Source organism: Tyto alba, unplaced genomic scaffold (genome assembly GCF_018691265.1).
Source record: "Tyto alba isolate M040663 unplaced genomic scaffold, T.alba_DEE_v4.0 Super-Scaffold_40, whole genome shotgun sequence".
Classification (NCBI taxonomy): Eukaryota; Metazoa; Chordata; class Aves; order Strigiformes; family Tytonidae; genus Tyto; species Tyto alba.
This window is the reverse complement of record NW_024881316.1, coordinates 30411692-30431977: the sequence shown is the minus strand read 5'-3', so window position 1 is coordinate 30431977 and position 20286 is coordinate 30411692. Positions and strand designations below refer to the sequence as shown.

At 35.4% G+C, this 20286-nt stretch overlaps 1 protein-coding gene across 2 annotated transcripts in view; it reads left to right on the top strand.

Moving 5' to 3' along the window:
• Nucleotides 1-20286, top strand: part of PXDN (peroxidasin) — an 89725-nt gene that overhangs the window by 56522 nt on the left and 12917 nt on the right. For both annotated transcript variants that reach the window (XM_042803524.1, XM_033009848.2), the window contains 7 exons: nt 2878-2990; nt 4022-4178; nt 7194-7302; nt 7736-7893; nt 12408-13911; nt 14749-14883; nt 17663-17871. In XM_042803524.1, coding sequence (XP_042659458.1) covers nt 2878-2990; nt 4022-4178; nt 7194-7302; nt 7736-7893; nt 12408-13911; nt 14749-14883; nt 17663-17871 — 2385 coding nt within the window. The remainder of the gene's footprint in view (nt 1-2877; nt 2991-4021; nt 4179-7193; nt 7303-7735; nt 7894-12407; nt 13912-14748; nt 14884-17662; nt 17872-20286) is intronic.

Below are 20286 nucleotides of genomic sequence, written 5' to 3'. Positions count from 1 at the left end.
CCCTTCCCAAGCTGCTTCGTCATGGGACACCCCCACGTGCTGCAATCCTCCCAGCGCTGAATTACAACAGCGGAAGCTACTTTTGCCCACAAGATCCCAGCTTTCTTCTGGCACAATCACCTTGGTCAGCCATGCAAAGCCCTTCGCAGACAATAAATCAATGTCTGCTCCACTGTAGATCTTCATGGGTGGCAGGGGGGGCCGCCCTGCCGTCTCACCACAGGATACAGGGGGGTCTCTGCTCCGGCACACCTCTCCCCTCCTTTCTTCCTTCGTCCCTCCACTGACCTTGGTGTTCACGCAGCTGCTGCAATGCCTCCTCACAAGTCCGACTCCTCCTCATCACATCCCTTCTTAAATACATTATCGTAGAGGCGCAGCTGATTGGTTTGGCCTTGGTGCAGAGGGCGAATCTATCTTGGAGCTGGGGGAGCTTCCAGAAGCTTCTCACAGGGGACCACCCCTATAACCCCCTCCGATGCTACCCGAAAAACCCCACCACTCACTCAAACTCAGGAAATTTTCCTAAAATATAACATTTGGAATTATTTATTTTTAATGACACAAAATGTTAATATGAAGTAGTTTGTTTAGAATTAAAAAGCTTTTTGAAACAGAGCTTGAATAGTGCTTGGGGTTTTCTTCAGGACTTTTGCTGCATTTTGTAGCGATTCTAAGTTGCTGGTTTTGAATTATAAGGTGTTTTATTAGCTTTTATAAATTGAACATGTGTGAGAGCATGCCCTGATAGACTTTGTTCAAAGTCACTTTCAGACTAGCTAAACTTAGAACTAAACATGGCCTTTTTTTGATTAAAAGTTTGTTAGAATGAGGCTATATCTTTTGTTGTTTAAAAAACTTACTGTTCATGATATTGCTAACATTTCACATTTCTGATCATTATTTCTAAATATATCTACTTTTAGATTCCACGTGTTTTTTAATAAATAATATGTATGGATACTTATCAGCATTTGTACTGAGCATCATTCCTTTAGAACAGTCTGTCTTTTGTGAAAGAGGTTTATCCAATTTACTCTTTTTTGTAAAGAATGGAAGTTTGCTTTGAGGATGGCAGTATTCCTATGCTTGAGAAAATATTTTGTTTTGTGAAAAGACTAGTTTCTTATAGACTATGCTGTTAATTAAATAGTGTTATTAACATAATGTTTTGATGTCCAGAAACAAAACACTTTATTTTACAACAGCAGAATGACCTTCACAATGAAAAGACATTCTTTATACTTAAAATAAGCTGACACAGAAAAAAAACCCAAACCACTCAATTTTTCTTATGCTTTTCTTCAAGGAAATTCTAAGTGAGCTACCTCTAGGATTAATTAGAATCTTATTAATATTTATAATTTAGTTAAGTACTTTGGTGTATAACTAAATTCGAGGAGATTAAACATTTAATTCAAAACATTTCTTGATAGTGACCTCATTTTAAACAGTATTTTAGTGAAGGTGACTCAAATGTCTTCTTGAGCTTAGATGTTTCTCAGAAAAAAATTCCATTGATTTTTTCTTAGTTAAGAGTAGTACTGGGAGATTGATTTGTCAAAATTGAGATTTTTTTTCCACCTATATAAAATTATTGACTAAAATTCCATAAAACAAAACTCAGTTTTAAAAGTTTTATAGCCTTCCAGCTGTGTTAAACTTCACTGAATTGAGTAAAGTTTAATAAAACGATTTTTGTATAACTCGGGTTGCAAAATCCACTCGCCAACAGATAGTAAATGCAAGATTGAAGCCTGCATATGCAACCTGAATTTGGAGCTCTCCATACAATCATTGCAATGCTGTTTATAGTTGTGCAAGAATAGGAAACTTTTTCTTATGGGCTTCTAACAAATCATTGTTCATCTGAGGAATGTCTAGTCCGTGGTCACTGTGGCTAAATCTGTATCAATGAATACAGATTAATGGTCCAGGTCTGTTTGCTGGCATGATGTGGCTCACATCCACAGAGCCAGACTCTCTTACCTCCCAGTGCTGGACGTCTGCCTCTGGATGCCTTATTTGAAATGGTTTCTGGTCTTTGACAGCCATTTTCAGACAAACAATTTAACACCAGGGCCAGATTTGGTTGGTAGTATAAATGTATGCTGTCTGGCCAAATACTCCTCTGTAAAAGCACAGCCCCCTCCTACTCATCCAGTCATACTGATATCTTACAAAAGAAATACAGTTCTTAGTGCTTCATAAAGCTGTACATTCTTCTCATGATGATATCTAAGTGTTGGATGTCAACCTCAATTTGGAGGACATTAGGATTAAACAATGCATTAAGTTTCTTCATACTGGGTTTAAGTAACTGTGTACCCTGCATCCTTAAAATTGAAGGCGATCTTTTGATGTTTTAATGCCTGGGGCTCATTGGTGTCATGGGCATAGGAGCTCTGTGAAGACTTAGCACCTCAGCAAGCCAAGATGAGGGAATCACAGTTGAAGGAATTGTGAAAAATTTTGGTTTTATCATCTAAGAAATTTCTGTAGTTGCTATTTAAAAAACTAAATTAAATTTACAGAAGTTGATGAGATATTCATTCTGGTGACTTTGTTCAGCTTTAACTATTCACAGAATTTTTTTTCAGAGCTCTTAATTTACGGAATTTAAGTTTTTTTGGCAACTACTAGCCTGTTTTGTTAGAAGTTAAGAGTTTAAGATTAAAAATCAGCCTGAAGCAGACATCAGGAGCAAGGAATTTTATCTCTAAGACAAACTTATAAGCAACTAAAAACTTGCAGACAGAGTTACAGATTAAGAAATGTTGGGTAACTGAAGAAAATAAACAGTGTTGACCTCTTCTTAGATTTTATTTTGCACAAGTTGTATTTGATACCTTCTCAATGTATCATTTGCTTTTTTAGTGACTCCTGTATTTGCCAGCGTTCCCAGTGACATGACAGTGGAGGTTGGCACAAATGTGCAGATCCCATGCAGTGCTCAAGGAGAGCCGGAGCCAGTAATTACATGGAATAAGGTACTAGATATTTGTTTGGTTGTTGCAGAAAGGCAAAGGCCTTTCCATCTCTTTAATAACTAGCTATTTAAAATGCATGTGGTCAAATTATTGCTTGCTTTGCTGTCTGAAAACATTACCTGAAGATCAATCAGCAAATCTTCTTCAATACAGAGCATTTACAGAAATAGGAAGCCTGAGTTTTATATAAAATACACATATATATGGTTATGCAAATCGTTATACAGACCATCTAAAATTATGCAAATCATTATACAGACCATCTAAAATTAATAAAGTAGCCCTTAAAAGGCCTATGTATTTTAGTGACAATGCTTCATGAATATCCTATTAATATTCACACTTTCAATGATTTTATAGATATAAAGCAAGAAAAAATACTGTACTGCTGAGCCCTTTGACAATGTTAGGTTGATATTTCAACTAGTGCATGTTTCTGTAACTCTTTGGTAACTTCTCTGTGGCTTTGATTTCCATTGGTACAACAACTGTCATATCAAGCTGTTAGAATTATTAGCAGAGTTACTAGTGAATTAATGGGCTGCTAATATTGATCTTCAGTTTTTCCAATTATCATATTCTTTTCTGATAGTAAGTATTAGAAACTATACTTTAATGTACCTTAAATATCTTCTAAATGCATAGCACATGAAGAATTGATACCTATAAAGCTCTTGAGATCTTTTTTACTTGGTTAATTTTGAGTAAAATCAAATATGTATGTTCTCAAGAGGTGCTATCTTATTTTTGGATCTTAAATTTTATGTGGTGAGGACCTAAAACTATTAAAATACTTTGACTTATAATAGTGGGTACTTTAAAAAGTAAATAATTACACTGTACAATTTAGAAGTACATGTAAGCCCTCCTGTCAACATAACAGTGTGAGAGTTTTTTATGTGTTTACCAAAATGTATTTGACATACAAATACAAAATAAAATGTGAAAATAAAAGAGACAAAAAGAAGACAAAAATTCAGGTTTGGAAACAAAGTGTGTTTAGAATAACTAAACATTGTGCTTTGCTGCAGGATGGAGTACAGGTAACTGAGAGCGGAAAATTTCATGTTAGTCCAGAGGGGTTTCTTACCATTCGCGATGTTGGAACAGCTGATGAAGGTCGATATGAATGTGTTGCCCGGAATACCATAGGATACTCCTCTGTTAGTATGGTGCTTAGTGTTAATGGTAAGGTGTATGAATCAGAGGTATGAGTTAGATTATTTGTTTTATTCTAATTGCTTATTTTGTAAGATGCAAAAAAGTTAATCAAATGTTAAATTCTTTCTTTTATTCATATTTTTAATTTTAACCCATAATCCTCTTTTCCCCCCTGTCCTGCCCCCCTCCCCCCCCCATCATTTAGTTGAGGCACTATCTGAACAGATGTGAGTAAGATGGTATTATGTCAACCGAAATGTCTCTAGGAGTTAAGCTTCAAAACAAACAATGCTTTGGGCTCTGGTTAGTCATACAACTTTCCTCTTGAGATATGATTTGGACCTATTGGAATTTACTAGTCGAATACACAGTCTAATCTTTAGGGATAACTTGACAAAAAGTCCTGTGGCATCTTTAAAGGGGCACTTACAGAAGTTGGTTGACAATTAGGCAGCAACCATTGTGAAAGAACTCACGAAATGTCATAACAATCTTAAGAAGCTAAAGGAGGAAACAGGAAGTAAAGGAGAATATTTGAGCTTATTCTAACTATTTGAAAGTAATAATGCCAAATAATAGTTATCAATTATTAATACATAATAATTGGTAATAAAGCAACCAAAGAGGCTAAGGAAATATCTTTGTTACACAGATTGACCTTAATGCCTTTCTGACTAACTCAGTAGAAGTGCTGATTTTTTAGACTCATTTTGATGGAAAATATTAAGGAAACGGTGTGATTTTTTTCTTCTTTCAGTAGAAAATATGACAAAATATTTTTGTAACATTGAAAAATGAGTATTGAGCAGTGATTTCTTCAACATATTGGATATTGTCTCCCAGTGTTATGTCTGATGCTCTCTATTTTGTTTACTAAAATAATAACTATATATCAGTGATTTTTCTAATGTATTGATTACAATCATTTCAATCCCATGGTATCAATAAAACTGTGATGTTCCCTGGCTTAAATTGTTTTTAGTAGACTATCAATCTGTCCTCTCCTCTATCAAAAATAACATTTCTCAATCTGTAAAGGTGATTTCTAAGAGAAAAATTGCAGAACTGGTAATCATTCAATGAATGTTTCATCTACGTATATGAAGTCTACAAATGAGAGAAAGTCCATAAAACTCAGATAATCCTGGTTACTCTGGAGATGCATAGAAAAAAGTTTTTTCTTTAAAAAAAAAATAGTAATTATCCAGATTGCAAATCAATAAGAGCTCTGAAAAATGAAACCATGTATTGAACTATAACCCCAATGAAAACCAGTTTCATTTACTTACTGCAGGTGTCAACTGATCATTCTTAACTGCTGAAATTAGCAAACTACAAAACTTGGTGCAAGCTGATCTGCAGTGTTTAATTGCAATGTGGTTATTTTGCTGTAAATAAACTGTAAACTGTAGCATCAATAAACCTAAAATTAATGAAACTACCCTTGATTAATCTCCAGTCTGAAACTGTAAATTATGCAAACAGGCAAATTATTTTTTTCCCTAAAATAAGTAGCTTATCTGATAATGTTTCTGTATGGTTGCTATGAAAATGAAGCTGTCAAGGAAGGAGGACAGCTGGTAATTAGGACAGACCAGTGACTATTGCAGTTTGGCACTGTGGAAAGGATCAGCTCATATTATGTGCTGGGAGTATGTTGTCAGCAGCCCAAGGCAGCTGGCCTCAGGACAGAGAAAGGGGCTTCAGCTGCATCTATAGAGTGCCAGGGACTGTTTTATTTGATGGCAGAGATGGTTAAGTTTGATTACCCTGGTCTAGACTCTGAAACTCATATAGACACAGCCTAAGCTGGCAGTTATGAAGGAATTATGAAATATTGCCTAGAAAAGAAAAAAAAAAAAGTCATGAAAAGCTTGCAAACAACGATTTTTATGTCAGCTGATTTTGTACATCTGCTGATTTTCTTCCAGTGTATTTGCTTTGGACTTTTGCCCTTCTTTACCCTTCTTCCTGTGTGACTTGTCCAATCTAAACACACTCTGGAAATTGTTAGCTGTTGCCCCTGGATCTGGTAGTTCTTGGTTCAGAATGAAAGAAAGGTTATTAGCCTAAGATACATTGTACAAACGTCCAGCTGCAACTGAGTACTGTATAAAAAAGCAGATGAATGGGCCTATGCATTAGTGAGTTCCCAGTATTATGCAGTTGTTAAATAGCTTTTAAGCATGTGATTTTCAACATAATATGAAAAAGCTAGATAATTTAAAAGTAGAAAACAAAGTAGTGATCAAAATAAATAAAACATTTATAGTCCTTCAGAATGAATATGTGTTGCTTACTAGGCTAAGCTCAGGGGAGAAGCAATGTTAATAACTATGTGAGTAGATATAAAATTCTGTGGTTTTTAATTTTTTTTTGTTTTATTATTATTTTGTGAAATATCTTTGAATTTAGGTAATGCATGTGTTCTAAAAGGCAAACTAAGTCTGTCAGTGTTTTCAATTTATTGTAACATATTCCTGTAAATAATGCATGTGTTCTAAAAGGCAAACTAAGTCTATCAGTATTTTCAACTTATTGTAACATATTCCTGTAAATCTTTTAAATTCTTATGTTTAATTCAGTATGAATTTGGTACTAATTGGAATCAAAGGGAATACTTGCATTGATTTCAGTGGATATAGGTCAGGCTCTTGATACCAACACCTGAAATCCACACCAGAAAAAAAACCTTAATAATTTATTTTTTCTTTGGTCATTTTTACTTGAAATTGTAGGACTAATATTAGACAGTTAAAAGCTGTATGCATTTATCTTCACGTTATTATGTTTTAGAATTATAAGCAAGATGAATTTTAAACTGACATTAACGTCTCTTTTAAATAAATTTTGCTCTACTGTAATATGCTTTGATGGAATGTAAAAATTATTAAGAATTTTGTATTTGGACAAACTAATGCTTAAAGAACAGGGGTCTACTTTGTACAACTGAAATGATGTCGTGTCTAGACTCTGTTTTATAGAGGTATCTTTTTGTGTGTGGCTATTTTTGCAATAACACGTGAATTCCTCTTTATGTAGTTCCTAATGTCAGCCGAAATGGAGATCCTTTTGTACAAACATCAATTGTGGAAGCAATTGCTACTGTTGACAGAGCAATAAATTCAACACGTACACATCTGTTTGACAGGTACCCCCTTCTTTTTTTTTTTAATATTGAGAAGTCAAAATTAATTCTGTATATCCTGGAAATAATGGAAGATTTATTAAGCAAGAAGCTATTTTATTATTTAAATAACATTGTTAACATCTCGTTAGTTTTGAGACTACTAACAGATTAACATGTAACAATTCATATTGTTTAAACACTCCTGTTGAGATCTCTATTTACTGCATCAGTACTTCTGCTGAGATAATGTGTATTAAAAGGCTACTAAATGTTTAATTGCCACTAAATGTTTAATATTTTATTATTTTATTAAATTTTTTTTTGCCTTCCATTTTGAGATGAGTAACCAAGGTATGTACTAGTTGTGTTGCTGAATGTTTACATGACTTATGTCATATTGTTATGTTGTAACTCCTGTGTACACTTACTGTTTTTTTTTCAAATTATCTATCAGTCGTCCTCGTTCTCCAAATGATTTGCTAGCCTTATTTCGATACCCAAGGGATCCATACACTGTTGAGCAAGCAAGAGCTGGGGAAATATTTGAAAGGACATTACAGCTTATTCAAGATCATGTACAAGATGGTTTAATGGTTGACCTGAATGGAACAAGTCAGTACTCTTTCCTTATTTTCTGTATTGAAGTGTATTTGCCCTCCTAAGTCATCATACTTCAAGAGATATTTATTTTCCAAATCTGGGTCCCAATTGCAGCCATTACATTGAAGTCAGTGGAGTGTTTGACTTTGCAAAACTTCCAAAGATACGTGTTTGCCTAATTCGCTCCTTGCTTTACACACTGTTACATTATGGTATAACTCAGTCTATTTGATCTCTTTGAGTAAAGTGTTTTTATTTTTCCTCACATTAACACATTAAGGAAAAATTTATATTCACCTTCTTCTACTGGTCAAATTTGTTATAATGGAAGTGCCTAGTGCATCCTTTTTGATAACTCCCTGTGTGTTAATTCATTAGGACCATTGTTTTATAGCAGAACTGACTTTTCTGTTATGTATAAAAAGTAATCACTATATTGTTCATGTTTCTTTAAGTGAAACCATTTAGTGTCGGTGAAGCCTTGGCAAGGAGTACAGATGATATAACAAGGATTTGTATACTTTACAAACCAAGATTTCTGCATGTACCACAATAGTATTCAAAGAATTATTTGCCACTCATTGCTTAAGTGCATGTCAAACGAAGATAATTGTTTCCTTTAACACTGATCTGATGTAATGAGAAATACAGTTTTTGTTGCTTTTTATAAATAGCAGGAAAGTGCAAGTTTTAACATTTCTACCTTTTAGTTACTGAAGTCCAAGTTCAAATTCATGAAATCCAGCTGGAGCATATACAACTAACGTATGTAGATATGTGTGCGGATAGGCTTGAGACATAGGACTGAAGCATTTGGAAATAATGATAGAGTTTTAGGAGAGCTTTTGAGACTTGAGACATAGCCAAAAGCTACACTGAAAATCTAGAGGAGATATTTTTGCTTATTATATTCTTATTGATGTTTATAATTATTTATTGTAACTTCCGAAAACTTTATCTCTGACCATGAACTAGGCAAGTATTTATAAGACAAGAGACTACAGGCTTTGTTGAGTACTGTAACATTTGCAAATAAAAGAAGCTTGTTACTCATTATTAGAGCTGAGTAAATAATCTGTGATGAATAGTTTACCACAAGAACTTTTTCAACATTCTTTGAATGTTTGTGTTTTATAAGAGCAACACAATTTAATTTGGTTGTCTGATTAGGTGCATATGCAAGCATATTGAATATAATACTAGGAATATATGAAATCTGATGTGTGAAATTGCGTGACTACTTTTCACTAGGATTTGTAATAGTGAAATTCAATCACCTAAAGTTTACCAAGAATTGGCATTAAAGCATGCAAATACGAATTAATGAACACAAAATCAGACAACTTTCTGTGATACTGGAAATTCTGTTCACAATCAGAGCTTGCTTCTCAGCTCTACAAAATCCATAGAATCCTGTTTTTTAGGGAAACTTGAGTAGTAAAAGAAATCTGTTTTCATTTAAATAGCATAATGCTCAGATTTTAATACTCATATTTGTCCTTATTTGGTTTTATTTCAAAATGCAGAGCCCAATGGAAGGTGTTATTTAGCACTTCTGCACTGGGAACAGTTGAGAAACTTGACAATTTCCCTTTCAGAGACTTTTTTTAATGTAAAATCTTGGAATATCCCAAGGAAAGACTATGGAGCCAAATTCTCCTCTGCAGTGCCAGATTGTTTAACAAGGGGGATGGCCACAAATTGCTGCTTGGGAGGTTCAGATTGGATGTTAGGAAACACTTTCTCACCAGGAGGCCAGTTCAGCACTGGAACAACTTAAGCAGAAAGGCTAAGGAGTCTCAGTCTTCGCAGGTTTTCAAGCCAGCTAGACAGGGATACAGCTTAGCTGATCCAGTGCTAGAGACAGCCTTGCTTCAAGCAGGAGCTTGGTCTGGGTAAGAGGTCCCTTCTAATCAATATTTCTATGACTCTGAAACATCTTCCTTGCAGTTTGAAAAAAAAAATATAGCTAATATTATGTGAATTGAGCTAACCAGCTTCGAAGTGCTGGCAATGCTCAGCACCCAGCCTTTTAGAAAGAAGAGCCATAGCACCTATAGTGCGAGGGGTATTTAAGGGTCTGAGACTGGCATTTATGGCAGCCTCCACTCTTCTCAGAAATCCATCGAATCTAATCCATAGATGAGACAATGCCTCCCACTTGAACTTCTAAACAGAGAAGCTGAACCTTTTATTTTAAATTGGCAAAGAAGGTCATTCTTCCCAAAACATTCATAGTTGAGTTTTGCTCACAACTTGATTTCAGAAATGGGGGTGGCAACCAAGATAACAACAGCAGACAAATATTTATGTAAAGATTGCATGAATAATGATCATAAGGAAATAAAACCATCATGAATGAAGATCATTTAAAAAGGAGTATAATTATAAAGAAGGTATGTTTTCTGGGTGTACTTTCAGAATTAAACTGCCCTAGTAGCCAGCAGATTATATTATGTTATCAATAATACCCACAAAGACTGTATTTTGCTGCATTACCCAGTGGCACTTACTGGTTTGGCTCTGTGGTTTATTTTTCGTTTTCCTAGTCTGGAGTATTCCATTAAATAATTTATGTATGTCTCCAAGAACAGGTTAGTTTTGCCTAATGAAAGCACAAGGTCTCTAATATCTTTACTTTGACTTGTAAACCATTCGGGGTACATGTAGCCTGAGGCTGAGAAAACATAAATCCCCTGACTGAGCACAGGTCCTGGCCCAGCTGAGCAGCTATGAGCAATCCAGTCCCTTTCAAGGCAGAGACAAAGAGGGGCTTTAGGTGGTTTGTTTGAAATTGCCCTGCCTTGCAGAAATTGGCAGAGAGCCAGTGTGTCTAGCACACATTTATGTGTTGAACGTAGATGAAGGTCAGTGTCTTTGCAGGCACGCTGGGACTGAGCTCAGGACTAAAAGGAACATTTCTGTGTGCAATTAGCCTGCACCAACCTCTTGCAAAACCGCATTCAGTTCATATTCTTTAGTGATTACCATCATGGTGGGAACCCCATGAGCCTGTGGGAACGTGGTACCACAGTACACTCATTCATTTCCTTTTTCCTTCTCCCTTCATTCTTCTTGTTTGGTTTTATTCCTGACTGCAAGCTTTCCAGATAAAGAACCATGGTGGTGCATGGTGATTTTTAGTTGGCTGAAAGTACATCTACCCTGCCACATATTCTACCTCCTGGGCTCTCTCTTGGATCCTGGAACCTTGCTCATCCACACTGTATATCCATTAACACTCGAGGTTTGCCTATGCTTTGTGTCAGCAGGGTCCATTTGAAGTGAATCTCCCAGTTGTCCCCACTTACTGTGCTTTGGTGTGAGTTGTGGTATGGTCTTGAAAAGTATGCATTATTTTCAAATTAAGTGAAAAATGTGGTCCAGGGCCACTTTCATCTGAAGGAAACCTGTTCCTATTGCATGATGGGTACAGTAGAGATGTCTTTCTCAGAATCAAAAATTTCACTCTGCCGACACATTCCTCTTGATCTACACAAGTTGAAAATGTAAATATAGCCCAAATTAATGATTTTTTTTTTCCTGAAATGGTGCCCAAATGTTTCTAAGAAAAAATAATTTTAAGAATGACTCCTGATAGACAGCATAGACAATGCACAGCCTGACTGTTCTATTATTTGCAGTCACCCAACACTGTACTAGGAGGCCTTATGTCTTCAGTCCTTCCACATGCCGTCATACCACAGCAGAGATCATGCAACACATAGCATTAGTTTGAAGTTATACAAACATAATTCTAATGAATTATGATATATATTTTGTATATATTATTTTTCTATGAACTTAGCAAAAATGCAGGAAAGGAGTAAGTGTGTTGTAGTCCCAGAGGTGAATGGTGTGGATTGCAGAGGAAACCTTTGCCAAGTGTTATGCAGACACCGGTTTTCTTCAGAAACTAGTCCTGGGTAATGTGAATGTGAGTTATTCCACACAATTTATCGTAGAGATCACTCGTCTGTTTAGATATATTGTCTGTGGTCATTTTCTTTTGTGGTTTTTGTTGATTTTTTTTTTTTTTTTCTTAAAATTCTACAACTTCCACTGTAATAAAGCAAAACAAAATAGTAATGTTCAGTGAATTCTCAAGTCTCAGATGATAAACTCTTGAAATCCATGCAAATGTTACTGACAGTTTTTAAATCACTTCTATTAACGTGGGGAAAATTTCCCATTTGACTCCATATGAGGCTTTTATTTCTAAAAATATCTCTGCTTTCTTAAGTGACCAAATAAGTAATGAGCTTCTTTTGTGAACATTTTGTAAAAGTTGTACTTGAATTGGCATTTTACAAAGTTACCTTCTGACATAATAGTGGTTGTTGCTCAAATGACCTAATGCTCTAATATAAATATGTGATTATTATTGTTCTTTTTAAACAGTAGGGATATTTAATCTGGTGGGAAATGCAATATAATAAAATAACATTTAAAATAAATTTATGATCTGTGGGGAACATGAGTCTATGAAGTCTTTGATTTTCTCTCTGTCTCTGTTCTGGTTTCAGGTTATCATTATAATGACCTTGTATCCCCACAGTACCTGAATCTGATAGCTAATCTCTCAGGTTGTACAGCCCATCGACGAGTGAACAATTGCTCAGATATGTGCTTCCACCAGAAGTACAGGACACACGATGGAACCTGCAACAATCTTCAGCATCCCATGTGGGGCGCTTCTCTGACAGCCTTTGAACGTCTGTTAAAGTCAGTCTATGAAAATGGATTTAATTTGCCTCGGGGAATTGAACCCAAGAGGCTCTCTAATGGCTATGCACTCCCAATGCCTCGCTTGGTTTCAACTACTCTGATCGGAACAGAAACAATAACTCCTGATGACCAATACACTCACATGCTTATGCAGTGGGGACAGTTTCTTGACCATGACCTTGACCTCACAGTGGCTGCCCTAAGTGAGGCCAGGTTTTCGGATGGTCAGCATTGCAGTTCAGTTTGTACAAATGATCCTCCATGCTTTTCAATCATGATACCACCAAATGATCCCAGAGTTCGAAATGGTGCACGCTGCATGTTTTTCGTGCGCTCCAGTCCGGTTTGTGGAAGTGGCATGACATCTCTCCTGATGAATTCTGTGTACCCACGAGAACAGATCAACCAGCTGACTTCATACATCGATGCATCCAATGTGTATGGCAGTTCGGACCATGAAGCACTAGAAATCAGAGACTTAGCGAGTCAAAGGGGTCTTCTGAGACAGGGAATTGTACAGAGATCTGGCAAGCCCCTTCTTCCATTCGCTACTGGCCCACCAACAGAATGTATGAGAGATGAAAATGAGAGCCCCATTCCCTGCTTTTTAGCTGGTGATCAGCGTTCTAATGAACAGCTGGGTCTTACCAGCATCCACACATTGTGGTTTAGAGAACACAACAGAATTGCCACAGAGCTACTGAAACTCAATCCACACTGGGATGGTGACACAATATATCATGAAACACGCAAAATTGTTGGTGCAGAAATGCAACACATAACATTTAGCCACTGGCTACCTAAGATCTTTGGAGAGGTAGGCATGAAGATGCTTGGCGAATATAAGGGTTATGATCCCAGTGTTAATTCTGGCATAACTAATGAGTTTGCAACTGCCGCTTTTAGGTTTGGTCACACACTCATTAATCCTTTTCTGTATCGACTGGATGAAAACTTTGAACCTATTCCACAAGGCCATCTACCTCTTCATAAGGCATTCTTCTCTCCATTTCGGATTGTAAATGAAGGAGGCATTGATCCACTTCTAAGGGGATTGTTTGGTGTTGCTGGTAAGATGCGTGTCCCATCACAATTACTCAATACAGAATTAACAGAGAGACTCTTCTCCATGGCACGTACTGTGGCTTTAGATCTGGCAGCTATGAATATTCAGAGAGGCAGAGATCATGGAATTCCTCCCTACCATGATTTTAGAGTTTACTGTAATCTTTCTTCAGCTCAGACTTTTGAAGATCTGAAAAATGAAATTAAGAATCCTGAAATCAGGGAGAAACTTAGCAGGTGAGCCTGAGGTGAAGAAAAACTATCAATTATCTAAATGTGCATGCAAAAATGAGTAGCTAAATGTCTTATCTAGAAGAAAATATTTGTTAAGAAAGGGGTAAAGGGATTTTTTTAAGAAACTTACATTCATACCACAAAATAAATGTGGAAAATTCCCACATGCAGATAATTTCTCCACTTCTACATCTCAGTGAACAATAAGAAGTTAATATATACTATATGTGTCCATGAAATTATTAATTTGAAATGTCTGATTTTATAAATGCTGTTAAATATGAATGTTGTTTCAATGTGAGGTCATATTTAATGCCAGTCTCATGCAAATATTTACATGTTCAGTTCCATCCATTCTGTACACTAAAATGAACGGGAATATTGTTCAATGTATTTTCATGTGGGACCCTTCACTACAAGTAATCTGTTTTTCTTTAGAGCTTTAGTGTTTGAAAATAAGTCTTCAGCTACCTGCCACCCCTACCTTATCTACACAAAATCAAATACACAGAATTAGTCTCAGCTACAGTGAAAGAAAAAGTGTACAGAGGGTCAGGAAAGAGAAGCTATTGAAAAAGAAACAGTTTCAAGAAATCAAAAAGAAGCTACTAGGAGAAAGGAAATTTTGGGATAGACTTGCAGACCCGTGATGTTACTCACATATGCAACCTACATTGTAAGGTTTCTTGCATATACACCCACAGGTTGTTCATAAAAGATGTAGCACTGTCATTTTTACTGTGAGTTGTTAATATCTCTTGCCCTTAGCTTTATCATATACTAGTTATTTTATAAATGTAAAATATTTGATATTACATATTTGTGTTTTTCTATTTACAGGTTGTATGGTTCCCCACTGAACATAGACCTATTTCCTGCTCTAATGGTAGAAGATTTAGTTCCAGGGAGCCGACTGGGGCCGACTTTGATGTGTCTGCTAAGCACACAGTTTAGGCGTATTCGGAATGGAGACAGGTAAATTGAAATACCATGGAAACCAAAATTAATTTTCAATTGAGGATGCTTAATAACAGTTGCAATGTCTTGTTTCCAAATCAAACTGCATTTTATTTTCATTTATGATTTTAATATAGAATTGAAAATATGAAGAATAGAGGTTTCAAACATTGTTAGAAGCTATGATTATTTTTTTTTTAAAATCCATTACTTTTTATGGTGAATATGTCATAGTGACCTCCAAAAAGCACAACAGCCAACACATGCGGAGTTTCATTTTACTACTTATTCAAGTTACTTACCTTTCTGAAAGATGGATGTTTCTCATCTCCTTTCATTGTTATTTAATTATTTTATTGACAAAGGAATTGTGGTGATTGAGATGCCTTCACCATCTCCATTTTTAAGCATAAATTGGAAAAGTATCACTCTGTGTATATAATCCCTAGAAATATTTCAGCACAAGCAGTCTGTGTACCAGAAGGGTCTTAAAAGCAAACATATTATCCCAAAGAATACAATTTGATAATTGTTCGTAAATCACTTCACATGCATATTATGAATAATTTCTCATTTTCAGTTTCTACAGTACCTGAAGTAAAAAAAATAGTCATTGTTATTGTTACAGCAGCCAGAACTCCTTTGCATACTTTCAGCACACTCGTTCAGAATCTGAAAATCAACTTTTTTCTTAATTTAGCATTATCTGTGACCTAGAATCCTGGGTTTGGCATGGCATGAGGGTAGAAAGACTTATGCTCATCTTAATGAAAAGGAAACAGAGGAAAAATTAGGAAATTATATTTGCTTCACTTTATCTAATATTATTTGCATTATGTAAGTTATAAAATTGCTACTTAAGATAGTAAAAAGGCTTTTTTATTTCTATAGTCAATAACACAAACCTTTTTGTATACTTTTTTTTTTAAAAAAACAACCGTTTTATATAAAATCTGTTTAAAAATTAAACTGTGAAACAACACTCTCATGCCTGGAATCATAGGGAGTAAAGGAAAAATATATGCAGTATGAACTCCAGATTGCCAGTGACAAGTACCTATTTGTGTCAAAGCAGGATAATGATACTGCTTTTTTGTCTGTGCCTGTCTGCATTTTTTCAGCAAAAGCTTTTTTTTTTTTTTTTCCCCCGGAAACAACGTTTAGAAAAAATAGGAAAACATTAAATATTTAGAAAATGGGATTTTGCTGTCCAAAGAATACAAATATTTTAAAGCAGCATGCCAGCAAATAGTAAAATGTTATTAGACATAATGAAAGCAACTCTCACTTCTTTGAAAAGCCTTTACAATGGGCAGAGGATCAAAGCTGCCAGCACCATGCAAAACAAATGTGCCTGTGCAGGGAAAAGGAGTGATGTTTGAAGGAAGCCTAACTTCACATCAAGATGGAAATTTCAGAATCTGTTTTTCTGAATACAGTACTTGGAATTTCATTGGCCACTGTCCAATGCCATATGAAAATGATACAATAAGTAGGTAAAATGAAATTTGTTGACCATTCTTCTAAGTTTAGTATAAAATTGTTACTCATTTTTCATAAAGTTTAAAGAGCCTCCTACTTATTTTTGGTTGAAATATATGTAAGAAAGTATCAATATAGAATTATGACTTTCCCATTTTGTGAGTTGTAAATGATATCATAATGAACAATTCTTACATGTTAGAATAGTGTAAAATGTTTTCAAATCCTGGACAGTAACTTACAAGATTTTCTTTCCCCAAGAGCTGGCTTGCTTTTCATGGTAATGTATTACATATATTTTCAACTGATAACAAGCTTTTAGCCCTTTATGTATGAAAAATAAATTATTCAAAACTACAGTGTTTCCTCCTTGAATATAATGAATTAACTAAGCATATATTAATAAGTCCCTGAATTAGTATAGTCATTAAAATAGTTTTACAGAAAAAAATATCCTTAGTAAATTAAACAATTTCACTTACCTTGATAATAAACTAGGTATAGATTAACCATTCCTCTAATCTCAGCAATTCTATCAAAATTTTTTCATACCCATAGGAAAGTTGCCTGGAGAAAGAAATCTATGGTAATTTAAGCTTCTACCTTAAAAGAACCCTAAACTTGGTAGTCTAATTCCATTATAGATGTCCAAAGATACCCAGAACATCAAAATGGGACTAGAAGAGAAATAAAATATTTTGTTGAAGGCTTTGGCTGTGTCGTGGTTTAAGCCCATAAAGCACCATGCAGCCATTTGCTGACTCCTTCCTCTCTGGTGGGATGGAGACGAGAAAATATAACAAAAGGCTCAGGGGTCTTTCCTCTTTTCTCTCTCACTCCTCTTTTCTGTTTTTCTTCACTGGTCTCGGTGTCCACGTAGGTGTTTCCCTCACTCCAACTCCTCCTGCCTCCGCTGCAGGTTCCCCCTCTTAAATATATTCTCACAGAGATGCAGCCACCATCGCTAATTGACTTGGCCCTGGCCAGAGGTGGATCTGACTTCGAGCCGAGGGAGCTTCAAGAAGCTTCTCACAGGGGGGCCACTGCTGTAGCACCCTCCCCTGCTACCAAAACCCCTGCCACACAAACCCAATACAGACCCTTTCAGAGTGTCAGCATGACACCAAGTTGGGTTGAAGTGACACCAAGTGCTTACGTTTTGGCATCTGGATCACTTCCTCAGGTACAGTGTAAAGTTGAGAACAGAATTTATGGAATAATTAATTTCATTTTGAATACAGTATTGTGATATCTCTGGAAAACTGCATGTTTTGTTTTTTTTACTAGCAAACTTGTCTTTTCTGTGAGATTACAGGTTATGGTATGAGAACCCAGGTGTGTTCACTCCAGCTCAGCTCACTCAGATCAAGCAGACATCTCTTGCCAGAGTTTTGTGTGACAATGGTGACAACATAACCAGGGTACAACATGATGTCTTTAAGGTAGCTGAATTCCCACATGGATATAGTACCTGTGAAGATATACCTAAACTGGACCTCAGGATGTGGCAAGATTGCTGTGAAGGTCTGTATACAGTTGGATTTGGGCATATTAATGTGCACTTTGTTTAGTATCTGTTCATTTTAAGAAGATATTTGACAGTTGTTCAATTTTTGTTAAGATGTTACAAACTCAAATCTGGAACACAACCCTTATTAAGTGAGCTATCATTCCATATCCTATATTAAACAGACACATTCTAAACATAGCATAGATTCGAACATTGCATAGTGTAGATAACTGTTTTCCTGTTTTCTTCCTTTTGTGGATAAATATTCTTGTTCATTGCCATCTCCTTCAAAAGTTAGGACAGTGTGGTGATTTGCTTTTCTTCAGAAATAAACTCTTTTTCTTCAGAAACAGGATTTACTTCAATGCATGAAACACAGGACACTCAGAATCCCATTGCTTGATAGCATGTATGTTGACTTCTATCTCACATAAAGATTTTCTTCATGGCCTCTCTTTATCCATCATCACATCAGAACTGTTAGAAAATTTCTTCCCAAGAGAATCTTCTGAATCACACAGATTTGCAGTAGCATCAACAACAGAATATACAAGAGGACAATGACCTCTCTTTATTGAGATCTCCTTGAGAGTGTTATTTTCTTTCGACAAAATGCAAAAGACGTGCCCTGGCTGAAAAGTATATTCAGGAATTTTGGGAACTTCTCTGTGGCTATCTGTTTGTCTAGAAATTGCTGTCAAACAGATTACTAACTGGAAAAAACTTGTTCTTATTAGAGAGGGTAATGGTACTATCAGTTGACGATTATTAGAATTTTATAATTTACCTAGTAAGAACCTAGCTTTCAATACCAGAATCTTGTAGATTTGCTGATGAAAGGTACCAAGATCTGAGTTCTTCATCTTTTCTACTGCTATTTCTCTTGAGTTTACTGCTGCTGTGAAGGCTATTCAGTATTCTGTCAAAATATATGCACGAATAAGGAACCACTGGATTGTATTTCTGAGAGAGGTCACACTCTTCCAACTAGTGTTCATTTAACTCTTTGGTAAGATACAATTGTTTCTGATGACAGAGAATCCTTTGGTGATACAGCTCAGAATTTAAGGTAGTAGGTAAAGGGTAAACCGATGGAGCATGTCCCTTCTATCTGCTACAGATACAGTAAATACTGAGGAAGGATTCTAACTAGTGTGACTTTACCATGAGAACAAACTAAGGTATCATCAAAAATTAAAAAAGTAGATAGAAATTTACTATTCAAAGATATTGCACAATTTAGCTTTAAACTAATTACTGTATTCTCTCGTCTGGTAAACAACTCTTTAAATAATAAAAATCACTATCTATGAAAATTCTTCCATGGAAGTCTTGGTTCAAAATGTCAGTTATCTGTGTGAGACTAGGAGAAAAAAATACTGTAGATTTCAAAGAAGACTTGTACATTTTCCCTCAGATATAATTTTATTCAGGTCTTACTCTAATTTTCACAAGTGGTTTATTTAGTTTACTCTGATTTTTTAAACAGTATTTACCAGGCTTGCCATTCCCAAATAGATGGCAATAGCTTATAAAACTCTAGATATGGTTAACACATTGTAATTTTAATGAAAATGCTTTCAGAATCTCTTCAAAATGACTCTGACATATGCCAGAAGCATTGAGAGAAAATCAATTATCACTCTTTGGATGCTTTATCATAAGCAAATAAATGATATTCTACCAGTTCAGGATAAGTTCACTTTGCTGTGGTTCATTAAGTTTGACAGGCAGTTTCACAAACACATTCATTACCTAAATTTTGAAAAATTGTAAAGCTGTTCTGAGAAATTTTGTGTTCATTCTCTAAATGTTATGTTATCGCTGGGCCTTCTAGATCAGATGTTATCTTTGGAAAGTCTTTAGACTATTCAGCCATTCAACAGCCTAGTTTGTATTTTCATTCAAGAATGTTACTACCAGAGAGTACTACTGGATGCAGTAGAGTTAGACAACTGCCAAGCAAAAGAAAGGGTAAATAACTAATGTTCTTTAAAAATTGCCTATCTGTATCCCCTTCTTCTGAACTCTTTTGAAGTTTGTGTGGAAGTTAATGAATTAAAGACAAAGGATGTATGGCTTGAACTGCTTTCTTGCATGGATGAGTGGGTGTGACATTTTCTGTGGGAATCCAGTTTTAAGCAATTAATTTAAAAATTTTCTTTCATTCTGTGGCAGTAGGGACTCACCACTACTCTGAGGTGGGGGGGCATACTTAGCATACATTCAGGAACAACATTTACTTTAAGTTAAATACATCCTGTGTTTTTGTTTCTTTGAATTTATTATTGTTTATTATTTAAAAGAAAAAAAATAAACCATTTCCCACATTTAAAATACTTATGATTATTTTATGATTAAAATTATCTGAAGTTAAAATTTAGAATACAGAATACTGTTCATTGTACTTTATGTATGTTTATTGTACT